We start from the raw sequence: 17,059 nt of genomic DNA, 5'->3' as shown, positions 1-17,059 counted from the left end.
ATATTAAACTACCCTAACAAAGATTATCCTAATTAAGAAATATAATTAATAATAATACAAAAACTATTCCTAATAAACTAAGGAAACAAGAAGTGATGACGTCACTTTTCTAATCAAAAGTCAACGTTAAATCTTGTGTGCAGCAATATTCATAAAGCACTTCTGATTTCACCAGAAATCCATGCGACCCGCTGGACACTCGCCCATATTTTTACTTCTTTTCTTTCTTAATCTAATTTTATCTCACCGTAATCAAACTCCGACATACTTTGTATGCGACATACGAGTCACATACTAACAGGTCCATTTTCATTTTAAATTGTTGTTGTGGAGCGACTGGGTTGTACTCTATACGGTTTGAACCCACGTCATGAGCATAACTCTCATGACTTTACCAACAAAACTAATTGACATCTGATAACACTTGACATATCCTACATATATAGGTACTGTCTACAAAATCCACAAGTTTTTTGTATAAGAAGTCTATAGTATGACCAATACAATTACTCATACAATTCGAATAAAATTAAATGAACTAGAGTGTATTGTAGACCTATAATAAGATCGTTTTACGCAAGAATTGTTACCAAAAAAAGAGGTGTACCAAATTATCAGCTAAGCCAAGCTGCATAACCCCATTAGGATTAAGGTCCACATGGTAAGGGTCATCTCTAGCCTGGTCCAACCCCAAATAATAAGGTGACACATTAGGCTTCGAGAGACCGTGAGCCCTGGAAGAAACCGGGGCAGGTTTCAGGGAGGACGCTCGAGGTGGCCTGTGACGACGGTGGTGGTAGAGATGGAAGAGGTAATAGAGGGCACAAGGGATGACTGAGCCTAGAATTAGGCCAACTCTACCTTTGACCACCACTTGAAATGGTACAATTAGCTTCATTGTTGTAACAACATTTAAAAAGGATATTATCAAATTATTGTTGGAGATAACAGCCTGTTAATATTGTTTCAAGCTAAGACTTATAATAACAATGTTAGCTAAGATGTCACAAGTGTACTAAAAATTCCGTCAGCATCAAAATCGACCTTGTGGCTCCCTTTAGACCCAAAAAAAGCATATATGTCATGGTTTATTGACATAAGACATGAAAATTTCAAATAATTATCTGTATTAATATATCTATGTTCATCCAATTATAATCTTCAATTATTGAGTCTTGTTGTCTTATAGTTTGATCATTGATTGATTAATTAAACAAACATTTTTCTTTCATGAATCAATCACGAGTAATAATTGATAAACACACTATTGATGACTCGGTCTTACTTGTGACGGAGTACTACATTAATCCAACAAATATAATAATTAATCGTTTCAAATAGTATTTCGTATTTTTTTCATAAGTCATTTAGAAAGTCTCGCCTACATAAATTAAGAAAATATTGGAAAATATTGCGCTATTAGTCAGCGACTCTCTGTATCCTCTCCGTAACCAAAGGAACATCAATTTCAGACAACGCACCAAAACAACACCTAAACCAGCCAGGCTCAATGCAATGAAAGTCTGAACCAGGTAATATAAACAACTTCCCTACTCTCATCATTTTATCCCATAATTCCATTTCTCCTTTCGGGTTATCTGGATTAATTAGCGCGCTCATGTCGGCCCAACAGAACAACCCAGCATCACTCTTACAGCATCGTATCCCGACCTGTCTCAGACTTTCAACCAACAAACTGTACATCATCTTAAGCCTGTTTTTATAAGTTTCCATGTACTCCTTGATAAATACTTCATCTGAAAGCATTGTAATTAACAATCGTTGAGTCGGGGTAGAAATTGAGCAGAACCTGGTCATTCTTTTAGCAGCTTTTAGTACATTCTCATTAAAAGTATAAATTGACCCAACTCGAAAACCTGCAAGAGACAAGTCTTTGGATATTCCATATATGATATGAACCCGATTCTTATCAATCTCATTTTCTTTGACGATTTCTGCCATGCTTGTGAATTCAGAATTCCCATGAACTGACCCGGCAAAAATTTCATCAGAAACAATGTGAATGTTTTTCTCCCTGGCAAAATCTAACAGACTTTGCAGTGTTTTCTTAGGTAACAAATTGCCTACAGGATTTGAAGGGTTTGAGAGCAGGATTCCGCGAACTTTTGAACCTTGATTTATGGCTTTACTGTATGCTTGCTTGAGGGCAGTGATGCTTAATGTGAAGTTGTCCGAGCTATGAGAATAAACAGGTATCAGCGACACTCCTGTACGCACTAGATCCCTGTCAAAACTGTCGATTTTCATGTCAACTCAAGTAGATTTTATCGACTGAGCATTATTTTTAAGAAAAGTTAACAGGAATAATTCTCTGTTCGGTGTATTTCCCAAGAATAATCCCAACTTTTAACCATTTATTCCGATTTCAGGTTCGTGCTGACGGATAATCTACTGTTAACTCAGAATCAAAATAAACGGTTCAAAATTTGGGATTTTTTTTTTTTTTTTTTTAATGGCGAGGGGGTTTAATCCCCCGGGCCCATGCATTCCCGCACCACCACATGGACCATGTAAGCCACCCCCTTTGGGGGCTGCAGTGGCCAAGTGATCATCGCCTAACTGGTAGTCGAACCCGGAACCTCTCAATTCCTGTATTTCTGCAAGCTTCAAGGTTTAACCTGGCTACCAGTGGACTAACACCACTTGTTTAAACCATTGATTGAAAAAAAAAAAAAGTTCGGGAATATTTTGGATGGTTTAAACCACTGATTGAAAATGAAATGTGGACCTTCTGTTAAATTTTCATCTGTTTAGAAGAGTCTCACAAATACCATTCCTCGGAAAATCCGTTATAACTAGAAAATGATGTACCTACCCAGGGTAGTATGGTGCTGGAATAAGAAATGCATCACCGGGGTTACCGAGACAGAAGGCAAGTATCTCAATTGCAGGAGTCGTGCCACTCATCAACACGAGTTGTAATGGATCAATGTCAATATTACCCATAACCTTAGACATGAAATTGGACATTGCCTGCAAACAAGACAACCAGTTAATGTATTATACAACTTATTTAATGTAGTTGAACTTTGTTATAAAGTTATCGAGCTCTACTAACAAAATTATCGAGTTATGATACAAAGTTACTGAGCATAACAGAATAATTATTAAGCTCAATAACTTCATAAAATAGTTCAATAACTTGTAAAATAGTTCAACAACTTTGTGTAAGAGCTCAATAACTTTGAGGCGGTTGTACAATGTTACTATACAACTGGTTGTAGAATAGTATTTGTGCAAGACCACTACAGTTAAGAACAACATTATAGCAGTAAAAATAATAGAGCTGACAATCAAACTGAATGAATTCGCTTCACATCTAAGAACTATACGCGACTGACATAAATAGCAAAACTGTAAGAAATACCATTTTCAAGTCCATCAATCCATCAAATGGTTGGTAAGGAACTATCCCCTTAATCCCTTCAGCATTGCTTCCAACCGAATTGTTCCAATTTCGCGCAACCCATTGCTCAATTAAATCTAAACAAAGCTACAAACGACAAGCATGCACGATAAAGCTAAGACCTTGTAAAAAGTTGTAGGGCGAGACATGCTATTCAAACCTCGTCTGCATCAATTTGAGAAAAGAAAGTACATGTGCTAACATATCAATTACCTACCAAATTATCGGCCACACCGAGTTGCATTATCCCATTAGGATTAATATCCTTGTCATAAGGGTCGCTTTTGGCCATGTCAAACCCGAATTCAGACAAATCAGTACACTCAGAAATCTCATGAGCCAGGGAAGAAATGGTAACAAGCCCAAGAGGGAGGGAGGGAGTAAGTGACAGACGACGAAGACGGTTCTTCTTGAAGTACAAGTAGAAGAGTGCACATGAGATGATTGGACATAGAGCAAGGCCACCTCTACCTTTGATCACCCCTTGAAATTGCAACAGTATCTTCATTGCTGAAATTTTCATCCAAATATGTTTAATTAAGTCGCTACGATTGATTTGCTGGTATTTGTAGACTACCTGTGGTCTGCGGCGACTTCATGTGAGCAAAATCTCATTTAAGACGGCCTAATATAATGCTGGTATTTGTAGACTACCGTATGTGTTAAGCTAAATAAGACGATCTTAAGTAAGACTAAGTTTTTGATGAAAATGTCTAGATCAGGAAAAGGCACATAAATTCAGTGAATAACCAATCTACTAAACAACGCCACGCCCTTGTTTCTGTTAGTAGGTGAGTGAAGAAGAGGCAAAACTTCAAAATTTGGGGGCCCTTAATGTGGGAAATTGTTGTCACAAATTTGTGTCACTATTGCCTGATTGAATAAGTTTGAAACAATTCGCAATTTGCTCGCATCGAGTGAATATGGTAACCTAGACTCAGATGACCCAATTAGGATCCTCCCCATTTCCTTTCTCTCCATTTCCTCTCAGAAACTCATTTAATAATATTATCCCCTCCATACTTTATTAACCCTTTATTTCTATGCATAAATCGTGAACCGTTCGATGTTGATAGAATCCAATCTCGTCCGTTGATAGGAAATGGACTCTCCATTTCTTTTTAGGAAATGGAGAGGATTTTGACTACTGTCTCATTCAATCCGACTAATTTGTGTTAAATTTGTTCACAAATTGTTTTGTACCTTTAAATGATGTCGGATTTGAAATGGTTTGTTGATTATCGTCTTTGTTGTTAATTCCCGTCTTTGATTGTATAATAAACAAGAGAAATATGTAGAAAGAGTGAAAGTGAAGTAGAGAAAGGAGACTGACAAAATCGGAAATGTTATACAAAAAGGGTGACGATCCGTTGTAAAAGAAAATCCAACAACTTTTAATAATCGGGTTGAAAAATGCATATAAACTTAAAAATCACCCTCAAAATAACAAAAACATACAAGTAAAATTTATTCCAGCAAATAATCTTTTCGATTACATGTGATATATGATCGTTATAATCTTTGAAGAGAATACGATTTTAAGCATAAAGTTCGGGATGGTTGATAAGGTATTGTTCGGCCGCATTGAGGGCCTTAACAACACCTCCTAAATTGCACTTAACTTCGTCGTCGGTTGCCAATTCAACATCTCCCTTAGGATGAAAGTGTCCAATCATTTTAAATTGACCCGTTGCTTCAATTTTGGCTTCATACACAATGTAGTCAATATTGTCACCAAGAACGTCTCCTTCAAATGTTTTGTACTTTATGTAGTTTTTCTCTACATCAAAGTCAAGATTCTCCGATTTAAAGTATTTGTGTGGAGTCCCTGGAAAAATAAAATATTGATTAATTAGTAATTTCTTACCCATTTGCTTTTCTGGCGATACAAACGTATTTAAGTAACTGTCGTTTTATAATACAGTAATAAAATCACAACAATGAACCGTGGCGAACCCTCGGACGACCTAGGTCGATTTCCTAGAATTGAGTATCGTCAATAATAGACCTGTTAAACGGGTTGGATGGGTCTAGTCTCGAGTTGGATCATACAGATCGATTCTAGGGTTGGATGGGTCTAGTCTCGAGTCGGATCATACAGATCGATTCTAGACTTCTATTCAATAATAATATTTTTTGGTGTTGATCAGGAGTATCCCCTACCGACAGCTGGGGTAATCTCTTTCGGGGTACTGAAAACAATTTAATGGGTTGATCCCTCCCAAATTTAGCTTTTTCATTCGCAAGAGTTAGGAATCGAACCCCTGCGCACTTATTTAAGAGATGAGAGCTCTTATCACTCACATCAGCCAACTTTGGTTAGTCAATAATAATATAATCTATCTATTTCAGTATCGAGTGCGGCTTAAACGTAAATGATAAGTAGAAACAGAGTACTAGAAATTGTATAAAACCGTCTTAAAATTGCAACCAGCTAAGGGTGGTTGTTATTGAGTGACAAGTAGACAATAGTCTAGTAGATGATCAAATTACCCTTTAAAAATATTCCTAATATAGAAAAATAAATAAATGACTGAGACACCCATTAATAGAATAGGTAAACGCAAATGACCAGGACATGGGTCATAGGAAGTACGTAGATATTGTGTAAAACCGTCTCACAACCAACTAAATAACAAAGCAAAACTAAATAATGAACTAACCTTCAGCAAAGTTAAATTGTTTGACACATCCAACAGAATCAAGATCACCCTTAAGTAACTCAAAACTCTTAATATAATGAGGCATAGCAAGAGTGTAAAAATTGTGGTTGTCAAACCACATAGCCTTGAACAACCTTGCTGGTGTAACTGCACATTCTCTCTCGACTACTGTGAATGTTACTACTCCCATTTTTTTTCTTACAAGATGATGAATATATTTTGAGAAATAAAATGAAGTGTATTACTTTGATAGTAAGGATTTGAATGCATGAAGAGTATATTTTTGTTGATATTTATAGACCACTATAGTGGTGTTGGGGAAGCGTCCTGTAAACCCGGTGCGGGAAGAGTCTCACCCAACAATAATATTAGGATGGAACACAAACAACAAACGTAAGTAACAACAAATAAAAATGACACCACAATTTATCACGTGGAAACCCTTCTCAACTAAGGGAAAAACCAGGCTCTCTCGACAAATTAATTCACTTAATAAGATATTACAAAGTTCGTAAGTACAATCACTCACACTAGTATTGTCACTTTCTCTCAAACTTTGCCCCACTCTTATTATTTCTAATGGATGTTGAACACTCTGTTTTCACTCTTTAGAACAAGAAGTATTCTCACCTATATAATGTAATTTGTCTTTCTAATTTTGTGTGTACTAAAACTATTAGCATCAACATCAATTTATACTAAAAGTTCTCATAACTTCTAGTAAACCATTAATTGTTTTCATTAAAACAATTTCATAACCTTTTGTGCATTATATATTTCTTCTTCCAAAATGTAAATAATTTACGTATTATTTTGTGAAACATTTAACACTTTATTTCAACATTTAATTGTTGGAGTTTTTGGGAGATTAATCCAACAATTTCCTCCCTCGACCAAAAGCTCCAAACACCTCAACTATCTCGGAAAAGCGAACTTTCTTCTTTACGCCGACCTTCGTTTTCACGCTATGTCCATCCACATAGCAAATGTTATTTTTCTTTTTCACCCCTTGCATTACCAAGTTTCTTCCACGATACACTTTGCACCACTTACCATTACCAACATATCGGTTCCCTTCCCGAGTCGTCAAAGACACCCAAAGAAATAATGTTGGAACAAGTCAGTAGGGACATACCTCACATTTTTTAAAGTTCTCATAGTGCCATCATGGAGTTTCATCCTCACACTCCCTACACCCTCAACCTTCAATTTGAGGCCGTCGCCCACTTTGACATGCCCAAAGGCTCCATTTGTTTGCAAAGTATCAAATGCTCCTTGGTCTTTACACACATGCACGGATGCACCTGAATCCATCACCCATTTATCTTGACATTCCACCTCATCTTGAGTAGTCAAGTATATATCTTCATCACTACTATTACCACACACGACATTTGAAGAATCACCTACATCATCAACCTTTGCCTTGCCCAACTTTTCTCTTAAAGACTTCGCACTTTTCAAGTCTTCCTTCATCATTGGACAATTTCGTTGAATATGGCCCATCTCATGACAATAATAGCACTCCACACTATCCATGTCCCTCGCGCGCGACTTCGATTTACTTCTTTGGCCATTTACATGTCTTTGTGATCTTCTCCCTCTTTCACAACCATCTGCCACTAGTGCCCCATCACTTGATGATGCATCTCCATCTATTTTCGCCATCATCCTCTCATTTTCTCTCACCACCGTTATAGCTTCATCCAAAGAAATTGTCTCTTTACCCACGAGCATCATCATCACAATGGGTCTAAAACTTTTTGGCAATGAAGCCAATAATAAGAGAGCTTGCTCTTGATCCGTTATCTTCTCATCGGCATTCAAGAGTTGACACACGAGCTGGTTGAATTTATTTATGTGGTCTTGTAAATTTGTATCACCCTCCTCCATCTTGAGTTGATACAACTCCCATCGCAAACATAATCGGTTGGTGAGCGACTTTGACGCATACATGCCTTGTAACTTTTCTAACAAGGCCCTCGGCTCCTTCTCGCTCAAAAGATTATACTTAATCTCCGGTGCTACCGCCAACCTTATCATACTCACGACTTTCTTTTTCTTTGACTCCCAATTAGATTCACTCATCTCTAATGGCTTAGTCAATTCCAAAGCCTCATCAAGACTCGACTGGACTAGCAAGTCTTCAACTGTGCTTTTCCACACCATAAAATTCATCTTCCCATCAAATAATGGAACATGAAATTTCTCCACCATCTTACTTACGATAAATAAGTTCCTCCCTAAATCGGAATCTCCCACACCTCCCGGATATCGTAACCTCCGTCTCCGATACCACCTTGTTGGGAAGCGTCCCAAACTCGGTGCGGGAAGAGTCTCACCCAACAATGATATTAGGATGGAACACAAACAACAAACGTAAGTAACAACAAATAAAAATGACACCACAATTTATCACGTGGAAACCCTTCTCAACTAAGGGAAAAACCAGGCTCTCTCGACAAATTAATTCACTTAATAAGATATTACAAAGTTCGTAAGTACAATCACTCACACTAGTATTGTCACTTTCTCTCAAACTTTGCCCCACTCTTATTATTTCTAATGGATGTTGAACACTCTGTTTTCACTCTTTAGAACAAGAAGTATTCTCACCTATATAATGTAATTTGTCTTTCTAATTTTGTGTGTACTAAAACTATTAGCATCAACATCAATTTATACTAAAAGTTCTCATAACTTCTAGTAAACCATTAATTGTTTTCATTAAAACAATTTCATAACCTTTTGTGCATTATATATTTCTTCTTCCAAAATGTGAATAATTTACGTATTATTTTGTGAAACATTTAACACTTTATTTCAACATTTAATTGTTGGAGTTTTTGGGAGATTAATCCAACAAGTGGTTGGATATAGAGATTTGTCACATGGGAGTATGGGACCATGTGGGCACCTTTGTTTTAATATGTACTCCGTTTTATTATGTACTTCCTCCATTCAACTCCACTTACCTATTTCTATTTTCTACACTATTTATAAGTGCACATTCATTCTCGATTTTCTCTCAATACCTAAGTGAAAATATATTCATGTGTGATCTTGTTTGATTCGTCTTTACGAGTACATTAAAAATATCTAACTTTCATAATTTTTGCAAATACGTAGCTAACAATATTTATCACGTAAAACACGCGTTGACAAATGTGAAAAAGCAAAGTGGTAGAGTGGAGTTGAATGGAGGAAGTACACAAATTCAAATTTGTGACTGTCACGTCATACTTCTCACACGGATTAAAGTAATGGTAAATGAGAGGGAGGGTTGTGACTTATGACGGTCATAAGCGATATTTATTATATTTTGTATTTTATTATTGTGCTGATTAATGATTCTAAATAATAATGGTTTGATCTAGAGATGAAGTAAAAAAATTGAGTTTAGACTATGTGACAAATGTATAAACTCAAAATTTATTGTTAAAGGTAGTGAAAATTTTTAGGAAAGAATTAATATTTTTTGTCTAGTGTAAAAAAATGTCATAATGGCCAATATAATGTTGAAGGGGTGAGTTCCACCCCTCGTAATTTTATAGTTAAGTTTGTTGACATCTATAAAAACGAATTAACAACAAATGTATTGTAGCTAGTGGAAAAGAATCAAGTTATAATAAAATTTTAATATTTGTTGATTGAGTCGATTGTATATATATGCTAGCTTATTTCTAGTTTCGCCATAAACTTGGATGAATTCAATAGTCTTATTTACAAGTTTATGAACTATTATCATACTATATATTAATCCTACAAAATCCATGATGACATGGCATCACTACATTACAATATTGCTGACTTGGCAATACAATAGAGAACCTCAATGAATCAAAACCGTTGCCCCACTACTGCTCCAATTACAATTATCAGTAAATTATTTAATTACAAACAAACATAGTCAGCGACACCTTCCACAAACATAATGGCCAATAATAATTACCTAGAATTACAATGAAAGCCACAAACGTAAGTTTGTCCTAATTCTTTCCTTTTTTTTTGACAATCTCCCATAATATTATTATTTCTTTCCTAATATCATGCCCACTACTACTCCAATTACAATACTACAATTACAATTAATTAATTACAAAGATAATTACCAAAAATAGTTACCTATAATTATATGACATCCACAATTTACACAGAAATATTATTATTATACAATTATACAATATACAACAATATACAATACAATGACAGCCACAAAGGATCTCCTATTTCTTTCCTTTTTTTTTAAATACAATCTCCCGAAATATTAGTATTTCTTTCCTAATATCATGCCATTAATTATGCATAATCTTAAAATCAAAATATGAAATCAAAAAGTTGACTATGAAAACGAGCAAAAAATGATCCTGCAAAACAACTGCACAAAATAAGCACTATAAAATATTGAACTGGTAATATTATTGTATTATAAATATATTTTATTCCACAAAATAAGCACTATAAAATATCTCTACCTAACTGTTGTGATTGCTAGGGATAACAATCACAAAAGATTCCTTCCCTTCCAGTAAATGATTAGGAAGAAATTATTCCAAAGATAACTCACCAATCAAAATGGACCTGCAACATAAAGGAATCAAAATATGAAATGAAATAAAAAACTGACTATATAAAAACGGAATTGGTCAAAGATTGACTGATGAGTAATATTAAAAATATTATTACTAAAGTTAAAAATATTCATATAATTACAACTACGATTTCTGAATATCTTTTATAATGGTAAATATTTTTGAAAACGCATATAAATATAACGTATCATAAACATCTCTCAACACCACAATTTCACGTAGCAATCATAGAAAAAGAAACACAGAAAACAAAAACTCACCACCGCAAAAAATGGCTCAAAAGAACTCTCAAGTGGCTTGCATGACCCGAAAAAACACATTTGTGTCATCCACAATAACCCAATTGAAAGAAAAAACTAGGAACCAATCTCTACATGCTAGGGTTGTGCGAAAATGGTACCGTCCCGACTTTCGTGCTCCTAACCAACATGGAAGTATCGAGATGCTTTTACTGGATATAGAGGTACTTTTTAAAAATTTAAATTATAATTTATTTCTCTTATTATATTATATTAATTATATAGTATGATGACATTTATAATTTCTATTTGCCTATAGAATAACATCATTCAAGCTTCGGTCAGAAAATTGATAATTGATCGATTTGATCCAAGGATAGTGGAAGGTGTCGCGTACAGGATAAGTGGATTTACCGTATCTGCAAACACTGGAGCAGAAATTGCAACCCCTCATCCATTCCGTTTGCACTTTGAATTTGGTACCTTAGTACTACAATCAAACCTTACCATCCCTATGTATGGTTTTTCCTTCTATGAGTTTGGTGATATAGTTGCCAATGAATCCTTAAACAGGCATTTCATAGGTAACGTCTTATATCTAACTCATCATTTGATTCAATAATCACAAATATACGTACGACTCAAACATTAAATAAATGCATGACAATAGAGATTGTATTTTCAATTTCAGATGTTGTTGGTCATTTCGTCGGAGTAGGAGAAGTGAAGCAAACTACCGGAGGTCATCCACTCAGGACAATCAAACTAGAGAATTTGGAGTAACAACTTTTATTTTTCTTAATTTTTCTTAATCTAACTGTTGCACAACTTTTCTCTAATTCATTTATAAATAATTTAACTATTGAATAAACAAAATGTTTTATCTGACTGATGAACAAACTAATTGCAATTGTAGGGGTGAACAAATCACGTGTTCTTTATGGGGGAAATATACCAAGGAAATAGACGAGTATATTGCAACCCAGAATCCATCAAGTGAACCAACAATTATGGTCATTCAGTGTGCACAACGGATACTTTTCCAAGGTATTTAAGACATTAAGAACCTGACCTGACCGATTATTTAAGTCATTCTAAATATTAATGTTTCACACAGGACAAGTGAGGGTGCAGACATCAAGGTATGCAGCAAAGATACACATAAATCCAGACATCCCTGAGGTCGATGCTCTCAAGAGAAGGTAAATTTTAGTATCTTATGAACGCATTATTTTAAATATAACATTAATAAGAATGATTGGGACAGATGAAGTAATAATAACTGTCTGTTTACTATAATATACTAATATAACAATTTGGATATGGAGTAGTTATTACTACTATTAGTTACTCTGTTCTTCCATTAATTATGTTGTCTAAATATCATGCTCATGTTTTAAACTCTTGATCGTTTCGTTAAAGTCATATGTCATACGGATTGTACACTTAACCATTTAAGTTATTTCCATTATATATTTACAAAACGATTTAGCAATTATAACTCAATTTTCAGTGATAACATATATTAGCTGATCCTATTCAACTTATCAGATAACAGCCCGTGAATTTCACGGGTTATAACCTAGTTATTAATTGATTTTGACACTAAAGTTTGTGCGAATTATGTCGTTCATTTCACTTATTAAACTCAGATGAAGCGTTATGTTATCTTTGCATTTATATACATGATTTAACTCGTATTAAATCAAATACTTGAATTGCTTCAATTATTTAGTCAATCATATATAAAAACGTATTGGATGTTTTGTAAATAATTAATTGGAATGGAGGAATAATTGGTCTACTTATGTAGACGGCTCATACTTTGAACTGGCTATTCTTTTACACAAATTCTCATTTGTGACATGCAATATCCGTCACTTTGGAGTGACGGATCACGAATACCATTTCACCTCATAAAGTACCCACTTTTTCTCTCTCTGCAACACTGTTCATGTGGTCCCCTTTCTCCACTAACCCATTTTGTTACCATTTTTATTCACAAATTATCCGTCACAAAATTAGAACCCGCAATCAGTGAGACCAATTGATTCTTTTAATAAGTTAGTACTTCGTGACCAAAAGAGTCAAAGACCCAAAGTCAGCACTCAGCATCAGAATGAAAGCTTGGTTTTGTTATTATTCGTGTTTTCAAATGACTATATAATGGAATGGAATATATATAGTTTTTAGTCAAAATTGGCATGCCTCTAAATAATAGTCCATACTCCTCTCCATAACCTTTCAGATTTTATTTCGGAATGATTGAACGGTTGACTGTTTTGAAAGAATGGAGAGGGTAAATAATTTTATATTGTTGTATTAGAGAAAAATGGAAGAAAATTGAGAGAAAAGGTAATGAAGATGATCTATCCCCCATATAGAATACGTGAGTGAGTAAGAAGACATATATTCATCTGTAATAGGTGGGTAGCATTACAACTCAATGCAGTGTAGCACATATGACATATGGCTGGAAAACTATTTTAGACCTAACCTTAGGCGAAAACAAACAGCGTAAAAGAAAGCACAAACGAAAAATAGAGCAACCAAAACTACTACTTGATGATTGGAACTATCCTTGGCTATGACACGCCTCCAATGTCCTGCTACATGAAGCGATAAAGCGGAGTCGGTATGTCATCAGGTTCCCACACAACTACTCGCTCGCTGAACCTGCTCAACTCCCATATTTGCAAGCCAATCCGCACATCGATTTGCCTCGCGATAAATATGGTGTACCTCAATGTTTCTCGGATGGTCGTTTAGGAAACACTTACAAATCTGGAACAAATGAGCATGTGCCACCGGTAACTCTTCTCTTTCCTTTACACAAATAGAATTCGGGAAGAGATAGTTCATAAGAGCAATTGTGTTATTAATATTCTTCGTTCGTGTTTCTAACCATTACAATTACTCCGTATTTATAGTACTCTAGTATATCTAAACAGAATCATAATATCTTCTAATAATGTTAACATAATAATAACTTATTCCATAATTGTGGAATTATTCGGATTACCATATATCACAATATCGTAATTTTCTCTAACATATTCGATTACAACTAATTAGGAGGGAATGACGAAATGTTCATTTGTCACAAACTCTTTGTATCCTCTCTATAACCAAAGGAACATCATTTTCAGACAATGCACAAAAACAACACCTAAACCAGCCAGGCTCAATGCAATGAAAGTCTGAACCAGGTAATATAAACAACTTCCCTACTCTCATCATTTTATCCCATAATTCCATTTCTCCTTTCGGGTTATCTGGATTAATTAGCGCGCTCATGTCGGCCCAACAGAACAACCCGGCATCACTATTACAGCATCGTATCCCGACCTGTCCCAGACTTTCAACCAACTGGCTGTTCATCAGTTTTAGCTTCTTTTTATAAGTTTCCATGTACTCCTTGATAAATACTTCATCTGAAAGCATTGTAATTAACAATCGTTGAGTCGGGGTAGAAATTGAGCAAAACCTGGTCATTCTTTTAGCAGCTTTTAGTACATTCTCATTAAAAGTATAAATTGACCCAACTCGAAAACCTGCAAGAGACAGGTCTTTGGATACTCCATATATGATATGAACTCGATTCTTATCAATCTCATTTTCCTTGACGATTTCTGCCATGCTTATGAATTCGGAATTCCCATGAACTGACCCGGCAAAAATTTCATCTGAAATAATGTGAATGTTTTTCTCCCTGGCAAAATCTAACAGACTTTGCAGTGTTTTCTTAGGTAACAAATTGCCTACAGGATTTGAAGGGTTTGAGAGCAGGATTCCGCGAACTTTTGAGCCTTGATTTATGGCTTTACTGTATGCTTGCTTGAGGGCAGCGATGCTTAATGTGAAGTTGTCCGAGCTATGAGAATGAACAGGTATCAGCGCGACTCCTGTACGCTCTAGATCCCTGTCAAAACTGTCGATTTTCATGTCAATCCAAGTAGATTTTATCGACTGAACATTGTTTTTAAGAAAAGTTAACAGGAATAATTCTCTGTTCGGTGTATTTCCCAAGAACAATCCCAACTTTTAACCATTTATTCCGATTTCAGGTTCGTGCTGACGGATAATCTACTGTTAACTCAGAATCAAAATAAACGGTTCAAAATTTGGGATTATTTTATTTTTTTAATGACGAGGGGGTTGAATCCCCCGGGCCCATGCATTCCCGCACCACCACATGGACCATGTAAGCCACCCCTTTCGGGGGCTGCAGTGGCCAAGTAATCATCGCCCCAGCTGGTAGTCGAACTCGGGACCTCTCAACTCCTGCATTTCTGCAAGTTTCAAGGTTTAACCCGGCTATCAGTGGACTAACACCACTTGTTTAAACCATTGATTGAAAAAAAAAAAAGTTTGGGATTAATTTGGATGGTTTAAACCATTGATTGAAAATGAAATGTGGACCTTGTGTTAAATTTTCATCTGTTTAGAAGAGTCTCACAAATACCATTCCTCGGAAAATCCGTTATAACTAGAAAATGATGTACCTACCCAGGGTAGTATGGTGCTGGAATAAGAAATGCATCACCGGGGTTACCGAGACAGAAGGCAAGTATCTCAATTGCAGGAGTCGTGCCACTCATCAACACGAGTTGTAATGGATCAATGTCAATATTACCCATAACCTTAGACATGAAATTGGACATTGCCTGCAAACAAGACAACCAGTTAATGTATTATACAACTTATTTAATGTAGTTGAACTTTGTTATAAAGTTATCGAGCTCTACTAACAAAATTATCGAGTTATGATACAAAGTTACTGAGCATAATAGAATAATTATTAAGCTCAATAACTTCATAAAATAGTTCAATAACTTGTAAAATAGTTCAACAACTTTGTGTAAGAGCTCAATAACTTTGAGGCGGTTGTACAATGCTACTATACAACTGGTTGTAGAATAGTATTTGTGCAAGACCACTACAGTTAAGAACAACATTATAGCAGTAAAAATAATAGAGCTGACAATCAAACTGAATGAATTCGCTTCACATCTAAGAACTATACGCGACTGACATAAATAGCAAAACTGTAAGAAATACCATTTTCAAGTCCATCAATCCATCAAATGGTTGGTAAGGAACTATCCCCTTAATCCCTTCAGCATTGCTTCCAACCGAATTGTTCCAATTTCGCGCAACCCATTGCTCAATTAAATCTAAACAAAGCTACAAACGACAAGCATGCACGATAAAGCTAAGACCTTGTAAAAAGTTGTAGGGCGAGACATGCTATTCAAACCTCGTCTGCATCAATTTGAGAAAAGAAAGTACATGTGCTAACATTGTCAATTACCTACCAAATTATCGGCCACACCGAGTTGCATTATCCCATTAGGATTAATATCCTTGTCATAAGGGTCGCTTTTGGCCATGTCAAACCCGAATTCAGACAAATCAGTACACTCAGAAATCTCATGAGCCAGGGAAGAAATGGTAACAAGCCCAAGAGGGAGGGAGGGAGTAAGTGACAGACGGCGAAGACGGTTCTTCTTGAAGTACAAGTAGAAGAGCGCACATGAGATGATTGGACATAAAACAAGGCCACCTCTACCTTTGATCACCCCTTGAAATTGCAACAGTATCTTCATTGCTGAAATTTTCATCCAAATATGTTTAATTAAGTCGCTACGATTGATTTGCTGGTATTTGTAGACTACCTGTGGTCTGCGGCGACTTCATGTGAGCAAAATCTCATTTAAGACGGCCTAATATAATGCTGGTATTTGTAGACTACCGTATGTGTTAAGCTAAATAAGACGATCTTAAGTAAGACTAACTTTTTGACGAAAATGTTTAGATCAGGAAAAGGCTCATAAATTCAGTGAATAACCAATCTACTTGGCAAACATATCCGGAATACGGAGTAATAAACAACGCCACGCCGTTGTTTCTGTTAGTAGGTGAGTGAAGAAGAGGCAAAACTTCAAAATTTGGGGGCCCTTAATGTGGGAAATTGTCACAAATTTTGTGTCACGATTGCCTGATTGAATATGCTTGAAACAATTCGCAATTTGCTCGGATCGAGTGAATATGGTAACCTAGAATTTATGTTAAATTTGTTTACAAATTGTTTCGTACCTTTAAATTATGTCGGATTTGAAATGATTTGTTGATTAT

General features: G+C 35.6%; 3 protein-coding genes and 1 long non-coding RNA gene across 5 annotated transcripts; 1 reads left to right on the top strand and 3 right to left on the bottom strand.

The window, feature by feature from the left end:
• Window positions 1-1,419: 1,419 nt before the first annotated feature.
• On the bottom strand, window positions 1,420-4,099 carry LOC141655849 (1-aminocyclopropane-1-carboxylate synthase 6-like). The gene is made up of 4 exons (XM_074462875.1): window positions 3,645-4,099; window positions 3,389-3,514; window positions 2,837-2,994; window positions 1,420-2,254 (listed from the first exon to the last, which is right to left on the bottom strand). The coding sequence occupies exons 1-4, from the start codon at window positions 3,948-3,950 to the stop codon at window positions 1,420-1,422; spliced, it is 1,425 nt and encodes a 474-aa protein (XP_074318976.1). The 5' UTR covers window positions 3,951-4,099.
• A 782-nt stretch (window positions 4,100-4,881) lies between these two features.
• On the bottom strand, window positions 4,882-6,352 carry LOC141655848 (pathogenesis-related protein STH-21-like). Its single transcript, XM_074462874.1, has 2 exons — window positions 6,091-6,352; window positions 4,882-5,255 (listed from the first exon to the last, which is right to left on the bottom strand). Exons 1-2 carry the CDS (start codon window positions 6,278-6,280, stop codon window positions 4,966-4,968), a joined length of 480 nt encoding a protein of 159 aa, XP_074318975.1. The 5' UTR covers window positions 6,281-6,352; the 3' UTR covers window positions 4,882-4,965.
• A 4,504-nt stretch (window positions 6,353-10,856) lies between these two features.
• On the top strand, window positions 10,857-11,984 carry LOC141655847 (uncharacterized). The gene is made up of 3 exons (XR_012548206.1): window positions 10,857-11,505; window positions 11,613-11,700; window positions 11,838-11,984. It is a non-coding gene; the product is annotated as an uncharacterized LOC141655847 (long non-coding RNA).
• A 1,898-nt stretch (window positions 11,985-13,882) lies between these two features.
• LOC141656569 (putative aminotransferase ACS12) lies at window positions 13,883-16,715 on the bottom strand. 2 transcript variants are annotated; one of them, XM_074463516.1, is made up of 4 exons: window positions 16,240-16,715; window positions 15,983-16,108; window positions 15,431-15,588; window positions 13,883-14,843 (listed from the first exon to the last, which is right to left on the bottom strand). In XM_074463516.1, exons 1-4 carry the CDS (start codon window positions 16,543-16,545, stop codon window positions 14,015-14,017), a joined length of 1,419 nt encoding a protein of 472 aa, XP_074319617.1. In that variant the 5' UTR covers window positions 16,546-16,715; the 3' UTR covers window positions 13,883-14,014. The 2 variants fall into 2 exon arrangements, with proteins under 2 accessions (XP_074319617.1, XP_074319616.1); XM_074463515.1 differs by having other exon boundaries at window positions 13,883-14,852; window positions 16,240-16,713.
• Window positions 16,716-17,059: the final 344 nt, after the last annotated feature.

Source organism: Silene latifolia, chromosome 5, assembly GCF_048544455.1.
Source record: "Silene latifolia isolate original U9 population chromosome 5, ASM4854445v1, whole genome shotgun sequence".
Taxonomy (NCBI): domain Eukaryota; kingdom Viridiplantae; phylum Streptophyta; class Magnoliopsida; order Caryophyllales; family Caryophyllaceae; genus Silene; species Silene latifolia.
Note: the sequence above shows the minus strand (reverse complement) of the source record. Positions and strands in the feature narration are given on the sequence as shown.

Excerpts from the sequence above, each read along its gene's own strand:
- LOC141655849 (XM_074462875.1), bottom strand. The coding sequence starts at position 3,950 with ATGAAAATTTCAGCAATGAAGATACTGTTGCAATTTCAAGGGGTGATC. Across the intron at positions 3,515-3,644 it reads TCGGTGTGGCCGATAATTTG|CTTTGTTTAGATTTAATTGA; the intron begins GTAGGTAATTGA and ends TGTCGTTTGTAG. Across the intron at positions 2,995-3,388 it reads GATTGATGGACTTGAAAATG|GCAATGTCCAATTTCATGTC; the intron begins GTATTTCTTACA and ends TCTTGTTTGCAG.
- LOC141655848 (XM_074462874.1), bottom strand. The coding sequence starts at position 6,280 with ATGGGAGTAGTAACATTCACAGTAGTCGAGAGAGAATGTGCAGTTACA. Across the intron at positions 5,256-6,090 it reads ACAATTTAACTTTGCTGAAG|GGACTCCACACAAATACTTT; the intron begins GTTAGTTCATTA and ends TTATTTTTCCAG.
- LOC141656569 (XM_074463515.1), bottom strand. The coding sequence starts at position 16,545 with ATGAAAATTTCAGCAATGAAGATACTGTTGCAATTTCAAGGGGTGATC. Across the intron at positions 16,109-16,239 it reads TCGGTGTGGCCGATAATTTG|CTTTGTTTAGATTTAATTGA; the intron begins GTAGGTAATTGA and ends TGTCGTTTGTAG. Across the intron at positions 14,853-15,430 it reads CCAGCACCATACTACCCTGG|TTTTGACAGGGATCTAGAGC; the intron begins GTAGGTACATCA and ends GAAAATCGACAG.